The sequence below is a fragment of the Nipponia nippon genome, unplaced genomic scaffold (genome assembly GCF_047370975.1).
Source record: "Nipponia nippon isolate SJK-2023a ecotype South Korea unplaced genomic scaffold, ASM4737097v1 scaffold_10, whole genome shotgun sequence".
Taxonomy (NCBI): domain Eukaryota; kingdom Metazoa; phylum Chordata; class Aves; order Pelecaniformes; family Threskiornithidae; genus Nipponia; species Nipponia nippon.
In genome coordinates, this window is record NW_028262291.1 from 8,672,029 (window position 1) to 8,690,062 (window position 18,034).

Genomic DNA, 18,034 nt, shown 5'->3' on the forward strand with positions numbered 1-18,034 from the left:
TAAATAGTGTTTCCACAATATTTTTCATGTCCTTATTTACACAGCATGGTTCAAATTCAAGTAAACCATTAATATTTTAGCAAGAAGTAGAAGAGCGGCTATTTTTACATTTTAAAAAAATCTATATGCATTACATTATTTTCTTTAATTCTGTCTTTGCTGCAGATCTTTTTCTGATGGATTAATTGAAGATATCTTTTATTTGTTTGTTGTTTTTTTTTTTTATTTTGGGACCCTCTAATTCTGCTAAGGCTTTAGGTATTTTATTTTTTTATCCACTAACTTTTTAAAAGCAAGTTAGTAACAAATCAAGAATTGGCAAGTATTGTAATTGCAGTATATTCTCTGGCATCCCTATAGATAGCATGATAATACTCATCCACAAAATAAGCAATAGATGCACAAACTTGAAAATGCTAGTTTGTGGTGACAAAGACCACAATCGTCTTTTCGTATCACATATACTGTGTTCCTGGCTATGGCTACAAGACAGCTGCAAACTCCTTCCTAATGTTGGTGAGCAGCAGTTTCTGTCTTTTCCAAAAGGATAAAGGAATATCCAAAAGGATATGTGAATGCTTCTGGTTATTGGGAAGTGCTGCAGATTCTCTCCAGCTCTGGCAAAACTGGGAAGAAATCGCAGCACTGCATAAGCAGCAAGGATTGTGTGTGTGTTGCGATAATGTGAAGATGTTTTGGCTAGGGTGGAGGCTAAAGCCCTCTTCCCCTCCACCTACTCTCTAAACTGACACGTTATAGGTAGAACATTTAACAGCCGTTCCTTTTGTAACTAAACACTAGGAAAGTAATTGACTTGATAAGTGAAAATTTACTCTTTCTTTTCTGAGATGCTCTTTTTTGTATAGCAAGTCAGACTTTACACGTTAAATGTCAAATTGAGATTATATATTGCCAGTTATTTTCAGCTGTGAATTTCATAGAGAGTATTAAATTATTAAGGTACATCAGGTTAACCAGTAGCCTTCCAGGGTGCTAAATCTGAAAACAAACAGAGTTTCATTTGGAAACTCTGCCTTTTATTTATACCTGAGAAGGGTCATCTCTTAATGTTTTCTGACATTGTGTATTTCAAAACATGAAATTATTATGACTATGTGACTTCTTTGATTGTAGATGTTTATAACTTAAATATATCATTGAGGGGGTGCTTTTGGGTTAATACTCTTTTCTTGAAGGAAATGTAGAATTCTGAGTTAAAGCAATGGTGTAAAACACAGATGTTTGCAACTCAAGTGCTTCTCAGAAAAGTTGTCTTCTCTCCTGTGCAGAAGTATGAAAGCAAGTTTATTTGGGTTTATTTAGGTATTCATTAGTAAAATACATTTGGATAACACTTTTGGCTCTTACTAAAGTAACGGGAATAGTTTCATTAATGTTTGGACCAAGTGATCTTTTGATGTCCCTTACAACCTGGGCTGTTATCAGATTAGACATATGAAATGACTGGAGCAAGTAAGAATCTTTTTAGAGGAAAAATTTTCAAAATAACCTGTCTTATTTCCCAAGAAGTACACAAAAAGGTTTGAATCCACAACCCTTGATGGTAATTAGTGAGACTGGAAGGAAATGCTGAAGCTAGAGAAGATGAAAGGGCTTAAACTCTCAGCTGCAGTGAGGAACCTGCAAGTCCAGACACACAAGCCAGTATGCTCTGTGGGATTTAAGAAAACAATGTGTCTCTTTTAAAAGGGGACAAGTGGCTTGCTTTTTTAAAGTAAAGATTAGGACTTTCTGTCCTTTGTATGTGTTAGCCTGTGGACTGGAGAGCATGGCTGGGGTGGATATATGAAGAAGTGCTTTGGACGTGCAGGAACTGGACCTTCTAAGACTTCAACAAGACAATTTGCTGAACTGTCATTTGGTTTTAAGTCTGCTTAAATCCATTTTTAGCCATTAGTTTGCTGCTTTTTTTAAAATTTATTTTATGTTATATTTTCTAAGGAATACATAAAATAAATTCTACCTCACAGTTCTGCTGTCATGCAAATAAAGCAGTAATAACACCTGTAGTGTATGGATACAAAATGGAACCGTAGCATAGCAGAATGTATATTATGCTCTGGTGCAGTATCCAAAAAAAATACTAAAAACAATAAAGTGAATTAACTACATGAACTTTTTAATTGTGCAAATGTTGTCTCTTTCATTTTTTGTTAGTTTTGATTGTTGTAGAAGTTGTATGTGTGAAAGTTTTCAGTAATAAAAATCAACTCCGTTCATCAGGGCATTGATTAGGTATACTTGGAATAACAATTGGTTAGATCTTTGTCAGTTATAGAAGATTAGTGCTGTGGTGTAATGGAATGAAAAACTTTGATACATTAAATCATTAATCTTCTAGATGTGAGCGAGCTTGACATAATTAAGTTATCTTAATCCCTAGAGATTTCAGCTTTGACTAAATGTCTGAGCACTGAACTAGTTAACATGAGGCAATCACAACTGCTTATAATGTCAACTTTATTCAAATAGGTTTGGGTTTTTTCTTCTATGACACTTCTTTCTACATGACACTTTCAGACTGAAAGATGCATATGCGTATATTTATTTTTAATACAGCTGTTAAAGACATATAGGAGAGTATTAAAATGTGTTACTAAACTATTTCTTCTTGCCAACAGTAATATGAACAGTGCTTACGCAAGGCTGCTTCAGTCCATTCAGAGGATCATTTACCAGGAAGGGTTTGACGGCTCTGATCCCCAGGTACTGAAGACCCTCCTACTCTTCTATAATCCTGTAACTAATGTTGTTTTCTGAATATTCAAGGATGGCACAAGAAGGTCTTGGACAAAGTAACAAGGAACAAGCTGTTTCTAAGCATTGCTAAAGTAAACAAGCAAAGTAAATAGAGAGCGTCGTTCATATTTTAACGTGCATTTGGAGTTTTTACCTGTTACAGATATGCAGACCATGCAAGAAAGAACTGTAAGCTAACATTAGTAAAATGCATATTCTGTGCAATTAGCTAATAAATGGATTGCCAAATATAATGTAATTAAGCAAAACACTTTTTTCCCCTACAGTATTTTTTTCAAAATATTGCTTTAGCAATAATGTGTTCAAGATTCTTGAGATTGAACGTTTAATCTTAAACTTTCGGATTTTTTCAATGTTGTTTTAACTGGAGTGGAGTGAATTTTTTAATGAATTAAATGGTGTGCATCTTTATGTAGCGAGCATTGAAACACAAGTAAAGAAATAAGAATGCTATTTCAACTTAGAAATCAAAACAGCTTCCCAGACTTCTAAAGATCTCTGTACTCTTCATAAATCATACTATGGGTAATCAAAAACATTTTAAGCGTAACAACATAGGCTGAAAGCCCTTTTCTAATTTGAGCAGTGCCCTATCTATTATTCTTTGTCATATTCAGTAATATGTGAGTCCTTTGGAGTTGATGGAAATAAATTATCTTTATTGTTGTACAATAGAAATGTTACTACAGTAAAAATTAATTAGTATAGGTGCTGGAGACCCTCGAAGAATATAATACAAGACTGTGTACTATTACCAGTTGAATATCTTAGAAATCATTTTTGCAGGGAAGATAATGTTGGAATGGATGTTTTAGTGTCTACCAGTATGTTTTAGAAACATTACCTGCACAGAACGCTTCTGTGTAAATTTAGGTTATTTGTGCTCAGTGTTTAGTCTCTGCTGAGATTTATGGGAGAGCTTGCCTCCCCTTTGGTGGCAGTGCCAGTCTGGAGAAGTAATTTGGTCCCTGACAGGCACCTCTCCCCACTCGCTGTGGTAGCTGTGGCAACAGGCATGTCACCCTACCCTACCCTACAGCACCCTGCGCAGAGATGCTCCTCCTGCACCGCGACAGGTCCTGTGGAAGCCCAAGAGCTTGCCGGCTGCAAAGAGCAGCACTGAGTGAAACAAATGCCCTGCCAACCTTCAGCCAGCAAACAACCTGCTACTGAAGAGATTAGGCTGGTGTTTCTTGTTTTTCTTTGTCTATTCCTGATTTTTTTTTTTATATGTAAAAGAAAATGAAGGTTGGTCAGAGCCAAGCAGGGAAAAATTAAGCATCATGGATAGTTATCTTCTGTACTTTTTGTTCATTATTTTAAAATGTCTTACTAGTGTCAATAAAGCAAACCCATAACTTTAACTCAGATGAATTTAGAAGTATATGTTTACTAAATGACATATATAAGTTTCTGAGGTGAAGCTTTACAAGTTAGAAAAAGAGTCCTTCTTCGGGCCAGTTTATCCATCTAGAAAGCCATTAGCGCTTGCGTAGTTGTTTCTGTTTCAAGGGAGATAATGCATATGATTTCCTGGAGCATTTTCTGTTACGTTTTTTTAATATTCCTCTTTTCCCCATGCATCATCTTTCTTTGTACATTCAAATTTTGTACATTTAGAAGCAGCATATTATACACACTTCTTAAAAATATGTCCAGAGTTGAATGTAGCTATGGCCCAGGACACACCTTAGATCTTTTTATCTTCCAAATCTATGAGGAATTCATCTCTCTGCTATTCTGTATTCCCTTCTATTTTCTGAGCCTTCAGAAGTACTTTTTAAGTAGCCAGATGTGAAGATTGTAGAGTAAGGAGCAGCCTGTATTCTTCTGGACCTGTGTCCTTTTCTGTCTATAATAATAATACAAGCTTCTAAGAAGTTTGTGCATGTATGCTGTCCTCCCCAAATAATCCTCTCCCCTTTGGGTGGGTCATATTGGCAGTGGCTTTCATGAGGTTCGGAGAAAACTGACAAGGGCCAAAATGTAGCAGGGAGGTACTGAACTTTCAAGAGATTTACTTACTGACTCTTAAGTAGATCCATTAATCACTGTCTGTGAATGACAGAAGCTGATGCCATTAATGCTTCATTTTTTGTACTGTGAAGTATAATCTTGCCAAAATCTCTAGACTGTGGAAGTCTAGAAATGTGTTGCTTGTTAGATTCAAAGGAAAAGTTTAACTTGACTGGTAAAACTTTCAGATATTTTTGGCTGCTTTCACATCAATATGTCAATGTTGCTTAGACTTACTACTCCTTTTTGCCAGTATTTGAAGAGGGGTCTGGAGAAAAGTGAGCAGAATGTGACTCACCCCAGCTGACAGAGGTTTGACACAATTAGGAAAACCAGTGAAAACTACTGTTAGAGGTTTAGTAGACCTCTGAGAAAATGGTCAGGCATCTCTAGGACCTAGAACAGTTCGTTAATTAGTTTTATAGGACCATCTGCTGTTGGCCATCATAGATTAATATTTCTTGACTGTCCTGCATGACTTTGTGGGCCTTAGGACAATAATTCCTGTATGAGGTATTAGGCTACAGAAAAGTTTGGTTGAAGTTAACCAAAGCAATTACCTGTTTGTTCACATTGACTGGAACAACTTTGCCAAGATCTATTTGGAAATTCAGGGTCTGAATGACCTGTAACCTAGAAATACGAGCATCAGTTTTACGTCCTTTCTAAAACCTCCTAGTAACTCTTTGCTGCTGATCATTAAGCGTGAATCCTTTATAAATTGGGCATGGTTTTAAGTCATACAGAATAGCACTTGTTTGTTTCAGAATATTTTAGGTTTTTCATGTTTGACAACAGAACTTGCATAGGTAACTGTATTTCCTTAACATTTCTTTGTATACTTTGGAGCTCAAGTTGGGTGACTTTCAGGGTAATAAAGTTGGGGGTGATTGGGTTTTTCTTTGCTTGGAGTTGTATTTTTTAATTCTTTATAATCAAAATTCTTGCTGCCAAAGCAAACATTGTTACAAAGATTACATGAAAAAGGTAAAAAAAAAAAAAAAAAAAAATCTAAACTCCCAAACTAATGAGAGTATGAAAGATCTAGTGATATATCTAAAAAAAAATGTTATCCTACTCTTTACTGCAGGCTTGTTGTTATAGAATATTAGACTTATGCTTTTCTTATATTTCAGTTATGAAATGAGCTGTTTGTCAGGGTCTTGTGGGCCTGACAGAATTATACTGGTAGAAATTCTGTTACTGGCCAAAATAAATACATCTGATATTATCTGGTGTTTGAATAGCTTTATCTTTTACAACTCTTATGATTTAATATTGTGAAACAAGCATCTGACATCCTTTATCCAATAAGAGAACTGATATTCTGCTACAGTTTTTTTCTGTTTGTATGTTGTTCGTATGGATGTTCTTCGTAAGAAAAAAATATTTTTCTCATGAAAAAAGTTTCTGTAAGTTTTATGTATGTTTGCTCTGAAATTTTTAAATACCAGAACACTTTCTCTGCATGGTCACTATCCATTACATCTGGATAAAATAGTTTTCTTAAATGCCTGATTTTGTACTATTGTGTGAACACACATCAATAAATGCATGAATCTACTCTGATTAGAAGTCATGAAAGAATATTAGACTAGCTTCTTTTTCCTATTCTTTTTAAAACTCTGAACATCCAAGCCTAACAAATATCATACAGAGAAGTCAGATTGTGTTGTATTATCCTGTACTATTATCCTGATCTTCATACGGTAGTGTAAAAAGTTAACTTTGCATAAGTAAAGCCTAAAAGCCTGCAACGCCCGAGACTAAAGAATCTGCTGGAATTAAAACATGTATCGCTTTCATAAAGATTGTAAGCGAATTGGCAGATCAGCTCACTGTGTAAGCCATGAGCGCTGGATAAATGCAGAGCCATGTGGTACTAACTGTGTTTCACAACTCGGGCTCTGTCTACCCAATATGGAGAAGGAAATACGTGTAAGAGTAGCCTCTTGCCTCCTCAAAACCTTTCCTCTGGATTTCCAGAGCAGCTGTGCAATGCTTTGTGCTTGATAGTTACTGGTTTGCATATGGATAGCATAACTGGTTTTATGACTGCAGTCCCAATACTATTTCTGCAGCCTCTGACCTTTCTCAGTACTGGTTCTCACTTATTTTCATCAAGGAGACTGGAAATTATCTTTTCTCCCAGTTTGCCTCCTAGGCTCCCAATTTGCTGATTCCTATTCCACATACTAATCTTGCCTTGTGATACAGATATTTATTCTCTTAACTTAAAAGCATGCACAAGGTACATCCCTGTATTTCCCTATATATAGGAACAGGTTGAGAGTCTTCCGTGATTCTTTTACTGAGCTGCTGAGCTCTGAACCTCCTCGATCTGTTAGCCTCTAGCAAAAGCTTAATTACTGATGCTTCTTGATCTGTTGACTGTTCTCCATGCCGTTCTTGAAGTGTCAAATTCAAGCTGGTGGAAAAGAATATCTACAGTTTATCACAGCACTTTGCTGTAATGAAAAGTATCTGGAAGCTTTTATTTATCTAAACTAGTATTTTATATATACATATATATATATGTAAAAAAAAAAAAGCTGGCCTTTAAGTATGAACCCTGAGCTCTAGAATTGTATCTTTGATCACCTTGTACAGGAAGTCTTTCAACAAGGGTGCTTATTGTCTCTCTCTCAGCTGTTGATAGCAAATATACCTAAAATCCTTCTCAAAGATCACCAGGAAAGGTCACATCAAATAAGCAGAAATGAGATTTGTCAGCAGGAGAGATGACATTTTACTTTGCATAAACAAGTTACAACTCTGGCTTCATAATCTGCCCCTTCAGAAAAGGGGCCTTATCTTAGCCACTGCCTCTGTTTGATGCTCTTCTGCCAGCGTCCTGCAGGGCAGCAAACAGTCTTTAAGTAGGTAACACACAAGGCTGGTTAGGATTCTACATGTCAAAACAGGTTAGATTCTAGTACCCAGTAGCTAACTAAAGCAGATCCAGAAACACTCATGTCAAGGACTTTCAGAAAGGTGTAGTCCTTAAGAGACAATCTGCTGATGTCTCCATCAGACTCTGTTTCTCCATAGCTGTGGGTAAACTTTCCTTCATTAGTTGGAAGGACTTGACAGGAATGTAGATGATACAGAGGCTTCTGAAACAGTGAAAGGGCTTTGCATTGGTGGGGTAGGCCATCAACCTTTTTCATTCAGAAGGAGCAGAAAAAGTGAAACTAAAGCAAACAGTCAGAATAGTCAGGTTACTAAGGTAACACAGCGGAAAGTTGAAAATAGAGGGAAAAGATGTATTTCGTTACTGTCAGGCACATCCAGCAGACCAGTTTAGAGCTGGGAGAAAAGATTCTTTGTCATGTTTTTTAAGGCAGTGATAGAGGAGAGAAAGGGCATGAAAAATCATAGTATTATTGGATTTTCTGTCAGAATATACTTACATTTAGCTGGTGAAAAATGCAGATTAGTAGTTTTCAGTATTTCCATGCTGTCCGTTACACTTGTACTTGCTTATCTGACATAGCATGATATCCAGTCAGTGAAAAAACTGCCATTCCATTTGTAATTTTTATAAGATAGTCTGAGATTAAGCTATGATTATGTAAACTATGTAATTATTATGGATATGAATTCTATAAATTGTATTTTTAAATACATTGCATGACATTTTCCTCTTAATGTTTAAAAAAATAAGAAGTGGCTTTTTTTTTTTCAATAGAAAAAACAAAAGAATATTTTGCGGATAGGAATTCAGAGTCTGGGTTCCATGTTGTGGGGTGATGACATTTGTAGCAGTGACACTCCTGAAGATATTCATAGCCTTACAAAATTTCTGTATGTTCTCCGTGGCCTCCTCAGAAAATCTTTGTCAGCCTGCATCATCACAGTGCCTGCTCACCTTATCCAGGTAGGAATGCTGTCTTTGCTATATTTCATAGCTGACACATCAGTTGGCAAAAATTTAAAGTTAATGGTAAGAAAATAAATGCAATTTTGGACATTTTGAAAGCTCTTTTTGTTCAAAGGGCAAAGTTAAAACATAACTTCACTGTAGTGTTTCTATACTTTTGTGGGACAGTTGTGCTGCAAAATCTACAAAGACCTAAGCATAAAACTATCATAGATACAGTTATGCCTTATGTGGGTCTTAGTCTTTTTTCAGAAACTGTAAAAAAGCAAATAGAATCCTGCTAGTAATGTCTTTTTTTTTTTTTTTTTTTTTTTTTTTTTACATCTGTATGTACTTTTCCACTAACCTCAGAACGCTGTTTAGAGTTTCAATACAAGACATTTCAGTCCACTGTCTTCATGTGTCACGTTCATGCGTCACCTTGTTTTTAAAGCCAGGAATTGAAAGATACAGGTTTACTCATTAATTCTAATATCCCCTTGTATTGGAACCAGGAGCAAACCAGTTATGGTATCAGAGTAATTTTCCCAACTGCAAAATCAGAGGCTACTAACAGCACCTTTCCTGAGAGTGTATGGAGGCTTAAATGTATCTTCTGGAAATAAACTTTTTTAGCAAAAGGAAAAATGTAGATAGTCTTTTTTTTCTGCAAGCGGTAATGTAACTTACAAAAGCAAAATTATTATTCACAATGAACAGAGAACCTATAATTTTAGATATTAATTTGATTTGATTATAGTAAAAAAGTACTGGATAAAACCTCATATTATGCAGAATGTTTTGATAGTAGATGAGTTTATCATTAGATTAAATCCTATCTTAGGTAAGTACATGACTCTCACTTACATATTGCATTTTGTAAAGGTGTTTGAATACCTGCAAATGTTATTTGTCTAGATACCTGATGCCCTTACTGCTTCGAAAATAAAGAAACTTGATTTTCTAGTTTTACCATTGCAATCAAAAGTGTGTGAATATTCTTCTTGCAGTACAAATCTCCATCTCCTTACTTAGCTGTTTTTAAATATTAGATAGCAGTTTGCCTTCAAAAAGATTGACAGTAAAATTTAATGCAATGAATAGAATTTGTGAATGTAAAACTAGCATCCTTCTTTTTTACACATTGGAATTACCTGTCCATAAATGGGACATACAATTGGTTTCATTGTACTGTTTTTTACGTATTATGTCAATAAAAGGTATGATCGTATTTTAGAGAAGAAGTCCAGAAGTGTCTCTAAGAAACAAACTGAAGGACAAAGGTTTTGGTTTGTTGCAGACTTACCTGGGAAGTTGATTTTGGTTTTGTTTTTATAAATTCCATACATATCAATTCCTATGGAGTTAGGATTGAAATTCTATCTCATTTTTTAAATAACTGATTTTTTAATTTTAACAGAATTGTTTTACAGTTAAGTGCTAGAATATTCTGAATTAAAAAAAAAACAAACAAAACAACATTATTTCCAGAAACTTTGCTTAGCAGCCTTAAACAAATGAGAGCATTAATTTTTTTTTAAATTGTTAAACTTCATGTATCCTTCTTTACGCACTAAACTATGGAGAAAACTGTCATTAGGAGGAGCAAAGCTGCTGAGGGTTCCTTATACCCCACATTACTCAGTTCCCAGAGCCCTGCTGTGTAGTTGTTCCACTCTCCAAGAAGCCTGTTAAAGAGCCCCTGAGAGCATGTGTACAGCCTTCCATGTTAATAGTTAATTGGTGAGGATGGCAAGATGAGAGGACAGCCGAACATGTGGTCTCTCAGGCTCAAGCCGTAGACAGACCTTTAGTTATAATAACAGCAGCTGCTCACATTCTCACAACCCAGCTACTCACCATTCTGTTGCTGAGATTTCTTGCTGGATTAAAAAAGTAAAGAAAATATCTTTTCTTTCCAAGAGAATAAGAGAGAAGGATTTTTTTTTTTTCCAAGTGCATTTCTGTATATGGATTTAATTTGATCAGAGTTAAGTTCTAGCATATGCTTTCTGTTGAATCTTAAAGTCAGTACACTGAAGGCATAGAAAACGCACACTATTTTTCTGAAGATGTAGTAAATTCCACATTTATTCCCTGGGCTACTGTTTCTGTATTTTCTGTGTTATCTTTTGCCTCCCAACTGTATTAATTAGGTGGTCTACAAGTAAATTCTTCACATGAATAATTTCCATGAAGGTAAATGTACGTTCAAAATAACATTTTAATTAAGGTTTTTGTCTGCATAACATATACAGAAAAATAGTTTCCTTTTTACCTGCTTTGTCTTGAAAAAATAGATTTTTGGTAGTGACTCATACCACATCTTGTCTGTCAGCCCCCAGTACTGGTTACTCCAGTGAAGAAGAAATAAACCTTACAATTGGTAGTACTGACTTTCAACAGGGGCAATGTCTTTCCAACCCAGACTAGTTTTATTTTTTTACATGTAGTATATGAATAATGCATATATGCATATGGAATATGTATATATATAGTTTGAGATTGGTTTCTTCTATATATTTTGCCAAATACTACTTGTACTGTGACAGGGAGTTCCACAAATTAAATCTACCTTGTTTCTTTCTTTTTCTGAAAGTTTAATTTTGCCTTTACTTCTCATAAATTATATCTTTGCTCTTGGCTGATGGGACAATAAGATGAGGCTCCCTATTTTATCTTTTCTGTATTCTGATTGTTTTTTGTTTTTTCTCATGCTGACTCCTTAATCTGTTTTTAAACAGTCACTTTTCTTTTAATCATATTTTACTTCGTTACAGTAATGTAATACAATAATGCTATTATTGTTTGTTCACTTTTCCTACATTCTAATGTCTGCTTTGTCTCTTTGATGACTACTGAACATTAAACAGTGGTTTTGTTCTTGATGCTTTTCCTTCTGTGGTACACATCCACCAATGTGGCTCTTTCGTTATTCCAGCTATTCATTGTCTTGGATTTAATAACTTTGAATTCCATTTATCCAAAGATGATGCTCATTCACCCAGTTTGATGGGACACTGAATGTCTTTACAGTCATCTGTAAGACTATATATTGGTAAAAGACACAAATTTACAAAAAATCTGGTTGTGTACACAGTTTTTTCAGAATAATTTCAAGAAACTGTAGTCCACTAAAGAACACAGGTTCTTTGTGTTTTATTGATGAAACTTCTAGTGCAAACAGTGGATGAAGAAAAAAGAAAATTCTCTTTTCTCAACCACAAAAATCGGAATACATTGTTCTGGAAAAGGTTTTCAAGAAAATGACACTAAAAACTTACCCAATTATGAATTTTATTCAGATGATGTGTGACAAGTTTTACTTGATTGATATTTTCTACCGATTGAACATACTTTTATCTTACACTGTCTGTCAGGTAATAAATATTGAGATACTTACGAGTATGATTAAAATAGTTGATGGAAGGTTATTTTTCAAGTCTTTCTACTGCTTCTTGAAAATGCATTGTGCCTATGAAATCAGGTGGCGCATTTGAAAAGGGAAAATTACTTCCACTTTTAAAATCTAGGATTGATCAAGGAGGGCAGACTGAAGAGGGATTTTGTTTGTTGCTATGCTTTCCAAATTTAAGGAATATTGTAAAAACAAGTAAGGACTCTTTTTCTGTATGTTGATAATCTGTGTGTATTAGTACCTAATTTAAAAAAAAAAAAACAAAAAACTTTTTGTGCTACAGAGTGTGACTTAAAGGACTTTAATGTCACTGTTTTATACTTGCAAAAGCCCTAAATTTGAATTTAAAATATTTTCCTATTGTATTTTCTTCTTTTTCTTTAATTGCTAGAAATCATTGGTAAATCCAAAACCATCTTTCCCCCAAAATACTAAATAATGTTCATAATTCTGTTCCTGTTCTTCCCAATTTTGTATCACTTAAGTAATATTTTTTTTTTTAGTAGATTATTATTTTCACTGGGACAAAGCATAAGAAATTTATTAAAGCCATCCTTTATTTTGAACTTGAAGCTGTACTACTGGGTAGGACTAACAACCATATTAGTCAGCATGTACCAAGGGAAATTAATTGACTAATGAAAAGTCAGTATGAATAAGTCTTGTTACAGAACCTGTCCTCAGAGTCTGAAGTTCTGTTTAGCAAGGTATTTTCATTATTTCATCCAGTATGCTAAAAAATTAATTTCCTGCAATATTAATGTTTTGATGCTTTGAATTCACTGAAGTGCATAAGTTACTGTATGTTTCAGTGTAGAAAAATTCAGAAACAAACCTTTTCACATCCGTAGCCTTTTGTGTTCACACTGAGTAATTTAGCAGCTAAACTCGAAGTCAAGCAATAGAGTGCTTAAGAACCCATTGCTAATATAGGATTATCAGATGTGAACACCTATAGCTTGTGAATTTCTCACAGTTTGAAATCTTTATTCTTATGACAAGAGCTAAGTGTGATTGCCCGCCTTAGAACTCTAACTTCTGAGAATTCACAAGTGTAAAATGCTGAATAACCTTCAAATGTATTTGATGAGGTAACCGCTGCACACAAATTTGTATTGAGATCAAATGTCATGTAGTTTCTATATGACAGTTAAGCAAGCTTTTGAAATTCTCTGCAAAATAGAAACTATGAAGATGAAATGGTCTTTATATTTTTCTGTACTGGGGTTTTTTTACTTGCTTTTTAATGTTGCGTGTTGCATTTTGTTGTGTGTGAGAAATACAGTTTAACAACCACACAAAGAAATATTGAGAGTCATGAGTTTATGACAGGTATTCTTGGGTTATCCACATAGTTTTCAGATATTAATATTCTGGTTTGGATATTCTAGACATTCATAAAAGCATCTTTAAAAATTATGATCGAGTAGGAAGCTCAGAGCAGTATTATACAATTCAAAATTTAAATTGTGGGACAGTAAGTAATTTTGTTTTCAATTCTATTATTGCTGATAATATTTGCTAATCAAATTGCAGAAAAAATGGAAATATTTTGTTGTTTCATAAAAGAAGTTTATGGTTGCCAACAGGCTGTATTCTAGCTCCACCACTTCTGATTTGGTAACAACTACCCATTTCAAAAACAAATACAATATATATCTGAAGCATGGTTTTGTACCCACATGTTAATTGTCTTTTAACTGACTTAGCTTTATTATGATGAACAGTCACATTGTATGTTAAAATTGTATGCCTAAAAGAGCCTTCTCAGAAGGACACTATATACACATCCTTATCACCATCTCATCAACACATTGTCTTTTAATCAAAAAAATCACTTTTCCCAAAATGAATATGCTAAACTTTAAAAGTTAATGAGTATGTGCAACATTGCAATTTTATTTTACATTTTATGTATATAATCTGAAAATACACCTATGAAAACTTTAAAAAATTGGGTAAGATTTAGAACTAAATCTTGCAACTGCAATATTAGACCTAAACAGTTAAATATCCCATCACAGTATGGAGATAGTCATCTGTTCAAGCATATGGAATCTTTTGGCTACTGGACTAAGTAGTTAATATAATGCCCAGTGTCCAGACATGGACACAACTGTTATGGAAGCAGAAGGGAAGAGGCTCATGTATTGAGCCCATTTGGACACTGATAAGTAAAGATTAGAAGAGAGACTTTAAATAATGCAGGACAAAGTAGTTATCTGCTTTAAGCAAGTAATTCTGTTAGAAAATGGAAGGTAATATTGTTTTTCTGAAGCAATACTATTTTTTTCGCATAAGTACAAGTAAAAGTTCTTGAAAAAAATGCCCTGTGAATCTAGCATTAAATATGGGTTTTATCTGTTGTCTGTGGTATTTGAGAACAAAGAACAATAATTTTGTGTAAAACTATTTTATATTTAAATTGTTGCGTATGTATTTCCCGTCTTAAATGATTTTCAGATAACTGAATATTGAATTTCTGTGCAGTGTTTGCTTAGAAACATTTTTATGTGAACTTTTGGTGTTGTTTAAAAACCTTGAAATTTCAGAATCTAATTTTACGTCTTTTTGTTTAGACCTGCTCTATTAATTACAATATAATCATAATAAAAAGGAATACTGCATCTTTAATGATGTTTTTGTGCCTGTGTAGTTAAGCTTTAATGCTAGGGAAAAAAAAAAAAAAAAGATTAAATTAGCCTTGTAACCTCTTTCTCTTCCAGACTGATGATGGAAAATAAAAGCTCTTAGCCACAGAATGTAACACTTAGAATTAATATTTAATTAGACCAGCAAATTGTACACTGTGGCTGAAAGCTTCCAAAGAGTTGTTAGTGCCACAATTGACCTACAAGTTTAATAATAACTCACTTCTAGGAGCAAGTGCCAGTTCAGCATAGTGGAGCCACTGTAAGAAAGTCCTGTGAGATTAAAATCAGCAAACCAAATGGCAGGCGAGGATTCCTGGGATGGAGCCTTCTGGAAAGCTGGGAGCTGGAGTAGCTTTTCAGCCAGGATTCAGATGAGAACAGTGGGCAAAAAAAGCTGATCCCTCCTGTTCTGGGAGCTTCTGGTTGTAGGCCAAAATCCTAGAACAGATTTTTTCTAAATGTTCTTACTGCAGCTATTAATTTATATCACAAATCAAGTAATGAATGACTTATCTTCATCTTTTAATTAAGTTTTAATACATACATTATCGCTGAATTCTCTGGTCATGAATTTTACTCATGGAAGAATGGCACTTTTTTGGTATGACATGTAATTTAGTATGTTTATATTGCAGAATGTTTCATTTTATAGTATCTTGCTGCTACATAAAAGCATTTTTGTTATAGTATGGTATGATGAGAAATTTATTGTAATATTATATAATATGCAAATTAAATACGAAATGTGTATACATTGTAAAATAGAATATTTTGAAGGTTAAATAGCTTAATCTTGCCTTTCATTTTAGGAACAATTAAAATATAAAGCCAATAACTCTACCATTAGATATCCATCTGAGCCTTAATTCTATGGCAAATTATTCTAGTGAAATAGGGCACCATAAGTTCAAAAATGTGCAAACACAGAGCAACAGACTGAGGAAGGAACATTCTGCATTATTTATTGGCTAGATCCTAAATAATTAAAGAAATGCCTACTCATTAGTTAAAAATTAAAGCAGGTGAGAACCTTGCCAGCAGAGGGAGCAGTCATGTCTTTCCTTAGGTTCCCATCGTTTCCAGCCTACCCATTATTTCCACCCTACCTCTTCTTATTGCCCAGCCAGTTTCCCATCTGGACCTAGCTTTGCCAGCCTGCTCCTGATGACAGCCTGTAATTTTAGACTGAATAAGGGATTAGTTTTTTAAATGATTTTATATTTCAGAATCTTGCCACTTGATCACCAACATCAGTTAGAAGTTCCTTTTGATATTTGTGTACTATTAATTGAAATAATAGTGGAGGATATTTTTGGTCACCTGTGAATAAAATGCGATTCACTGTTTAAAGAATTAAAGTTGCAGAAATAGTCAGCCTTTCTGAATTGGTAAGCGAACTGCAATGACTTTTTTTCAGGCAAAATGGCAACAAAAGGAACTCCTAAACCTTTTTCTTATAATGAATAATTCCCAATGGAGTCATAGGATTTTAGTTAAGCCAGTTTGTCTCAAATACATTAATTTCAGCAGTTTTATTATGGCTCTTTTGTAATATGACTCTCATTCTTTCAGTCTACATTTGCATCTCTATTTTATACTACACTATGACCAACTTGTAGCATTGAATATTTTGTGTGTTTAATTTTGTAAACAAATCTGTTCAAATGGTCATTTCATTTCTGCTATAATTAAAGACAAATAATAACATAAAGTTTTCCATATATATGCTTTTATAACAATGAGACAATCTCATTAATAAGGACCAGATACTGTTCAGGGGAAATGCTGGGCTCATCTCAGTCCAGATCTTGAACTAATTTCTTCCCAGCTCCTCACCCTTCACTGAAGAAGGGCTCGATCAGGCATATTTCATCTACCCACTGCAGCAGGACTCATGCAAGAGCCCTGCGCCCCAGAACCATGCATAGTCACATGCAGCCTGTGCTTTCAGCTACTGAATGCTGAGGAAATAGTCAGAAGAGAAAAGCACTGAACACGGATTCAGCTCAAAAAGTATCACCCTTTAATACCCTGTACATCTGTCACCTCTTTTAGCCAGATAATAATGGGATTTTCAGCACCCAGCTTTCTGGGCTTTGACTCCCACGTCATCTTCACGATACCACCAAATATTTTCCTGGTACCCCAGAGCCATAGATATGCAGCCTCCTAAACCAAGCCTCAAATAGAAGGGGGCAGACAGGGCTTCAGCGAAAGGTTGAGTTTGGTTCCCAGCTCACTGTTGAGTGGCTTGTGACTTTGGACAGCTCACATGACATCTTTGTGCTTGTTACATGACTTGTAAATGAGGAATGCAGCACTTGCCTGTCTTTTGTAAAGCGGTTGGAGATCAACAGATGGAAAGTTTGATTTAAACTACATAGTCTTTGTTCTCACTTTCATTTTTGTAGGCCTCAGAAGCAACTGTTATTGACTTGCTTGTTTTATCTGTATTGAGTCATCACTCATTTCACTGTCGGCCTTTAGGTCTTCCCTCCAATGGCAAAACAGACATACTTTTTATTTTGTAGGGTGCCAAGGTTTGCTGGCATTAGATTCTTATATAGCTCAAGTACTAGACAAGTCCAGGCTATCCATCTTCAGTGAAGATCCAAAGATATATTTTTTTAGTGTGTGATATTTAGTTTTTATTTCCTGGCTGATTATTTTTCCTGAAAATTTATCCATAATTTTTTATTTGGATACTATGTCGTCCACCTTCATCTGATACATTTGACAATAACATTGCAGAGTTCCCGTAGCAGTGACAGTGTTTTAGGCGTAAGATAAGGAAACCGTGGCTCACATGTTTTGAGTTTTTAAGAAACAAAAATACTAGTTCTAACTAGTTTCACAGTTGAAAGACTCTTGAGTTTATATAGACTATCAAGACAAACATTATTAAAAGCAACTGTAAGAGAACAACCAAGATTTTGAATTAATACATCGTGTAACATCTTGGCCAACAGGTGCTTTGTTACTCCCTCCCCGTTTTTACGAGTATGTTGCATCTAATTACCTGCTCATGTCTTCACTACGTGTCCTTTCTCTGCTTCTGTAACTTGTATAAAATTATTCAAAGATACTATTCATTGCTTGAAATTAGCTACTGTAATACAGTGCACATGTAAACAAATCAACCAAAATCAATGCTTCTGTGATTTCAGCCATATGAATGGATATTTCTACTTAGGTTCTATTATAGTCAGTAAGGTTCTTCAAAGGTAAAAGAAGATGCCTAATCAGAGTCCCTAAATGTGGATTTCTCATCACTGAAGGCATTGTAGTTTGTAGAAAATCCTT

General features: G+C 34.7%; 1 protein-coding gene across 2 annotated transcripts in view; it reads left to right on the forward strand.

Moving 5' to 3' along the window:
- The window catches only part of ELP4 (elongator acetyltransferase complex subunit 4), a 152,204-nt gene that overhangs the window by 42,935 nt on the left and 91,235 nt on the right, over positions 1-18,034 (forward strand). For both annotated transcript variants that reach the window (XM_087746727.1, XM_087746729.1), the window contains exons 6-7: positions 2,643-2,727; positions 8,489-8,677. In XM_087746727.1, the coding sequence (XP_087602853.1) occupies positions 2,643-2,727; positions 8,489-8,677 (274 nt within the window). The remainder of the gene's footprint in view (positions 1-2,642; positions 2,728-8,488; positions 8,678-18,034) is intronic.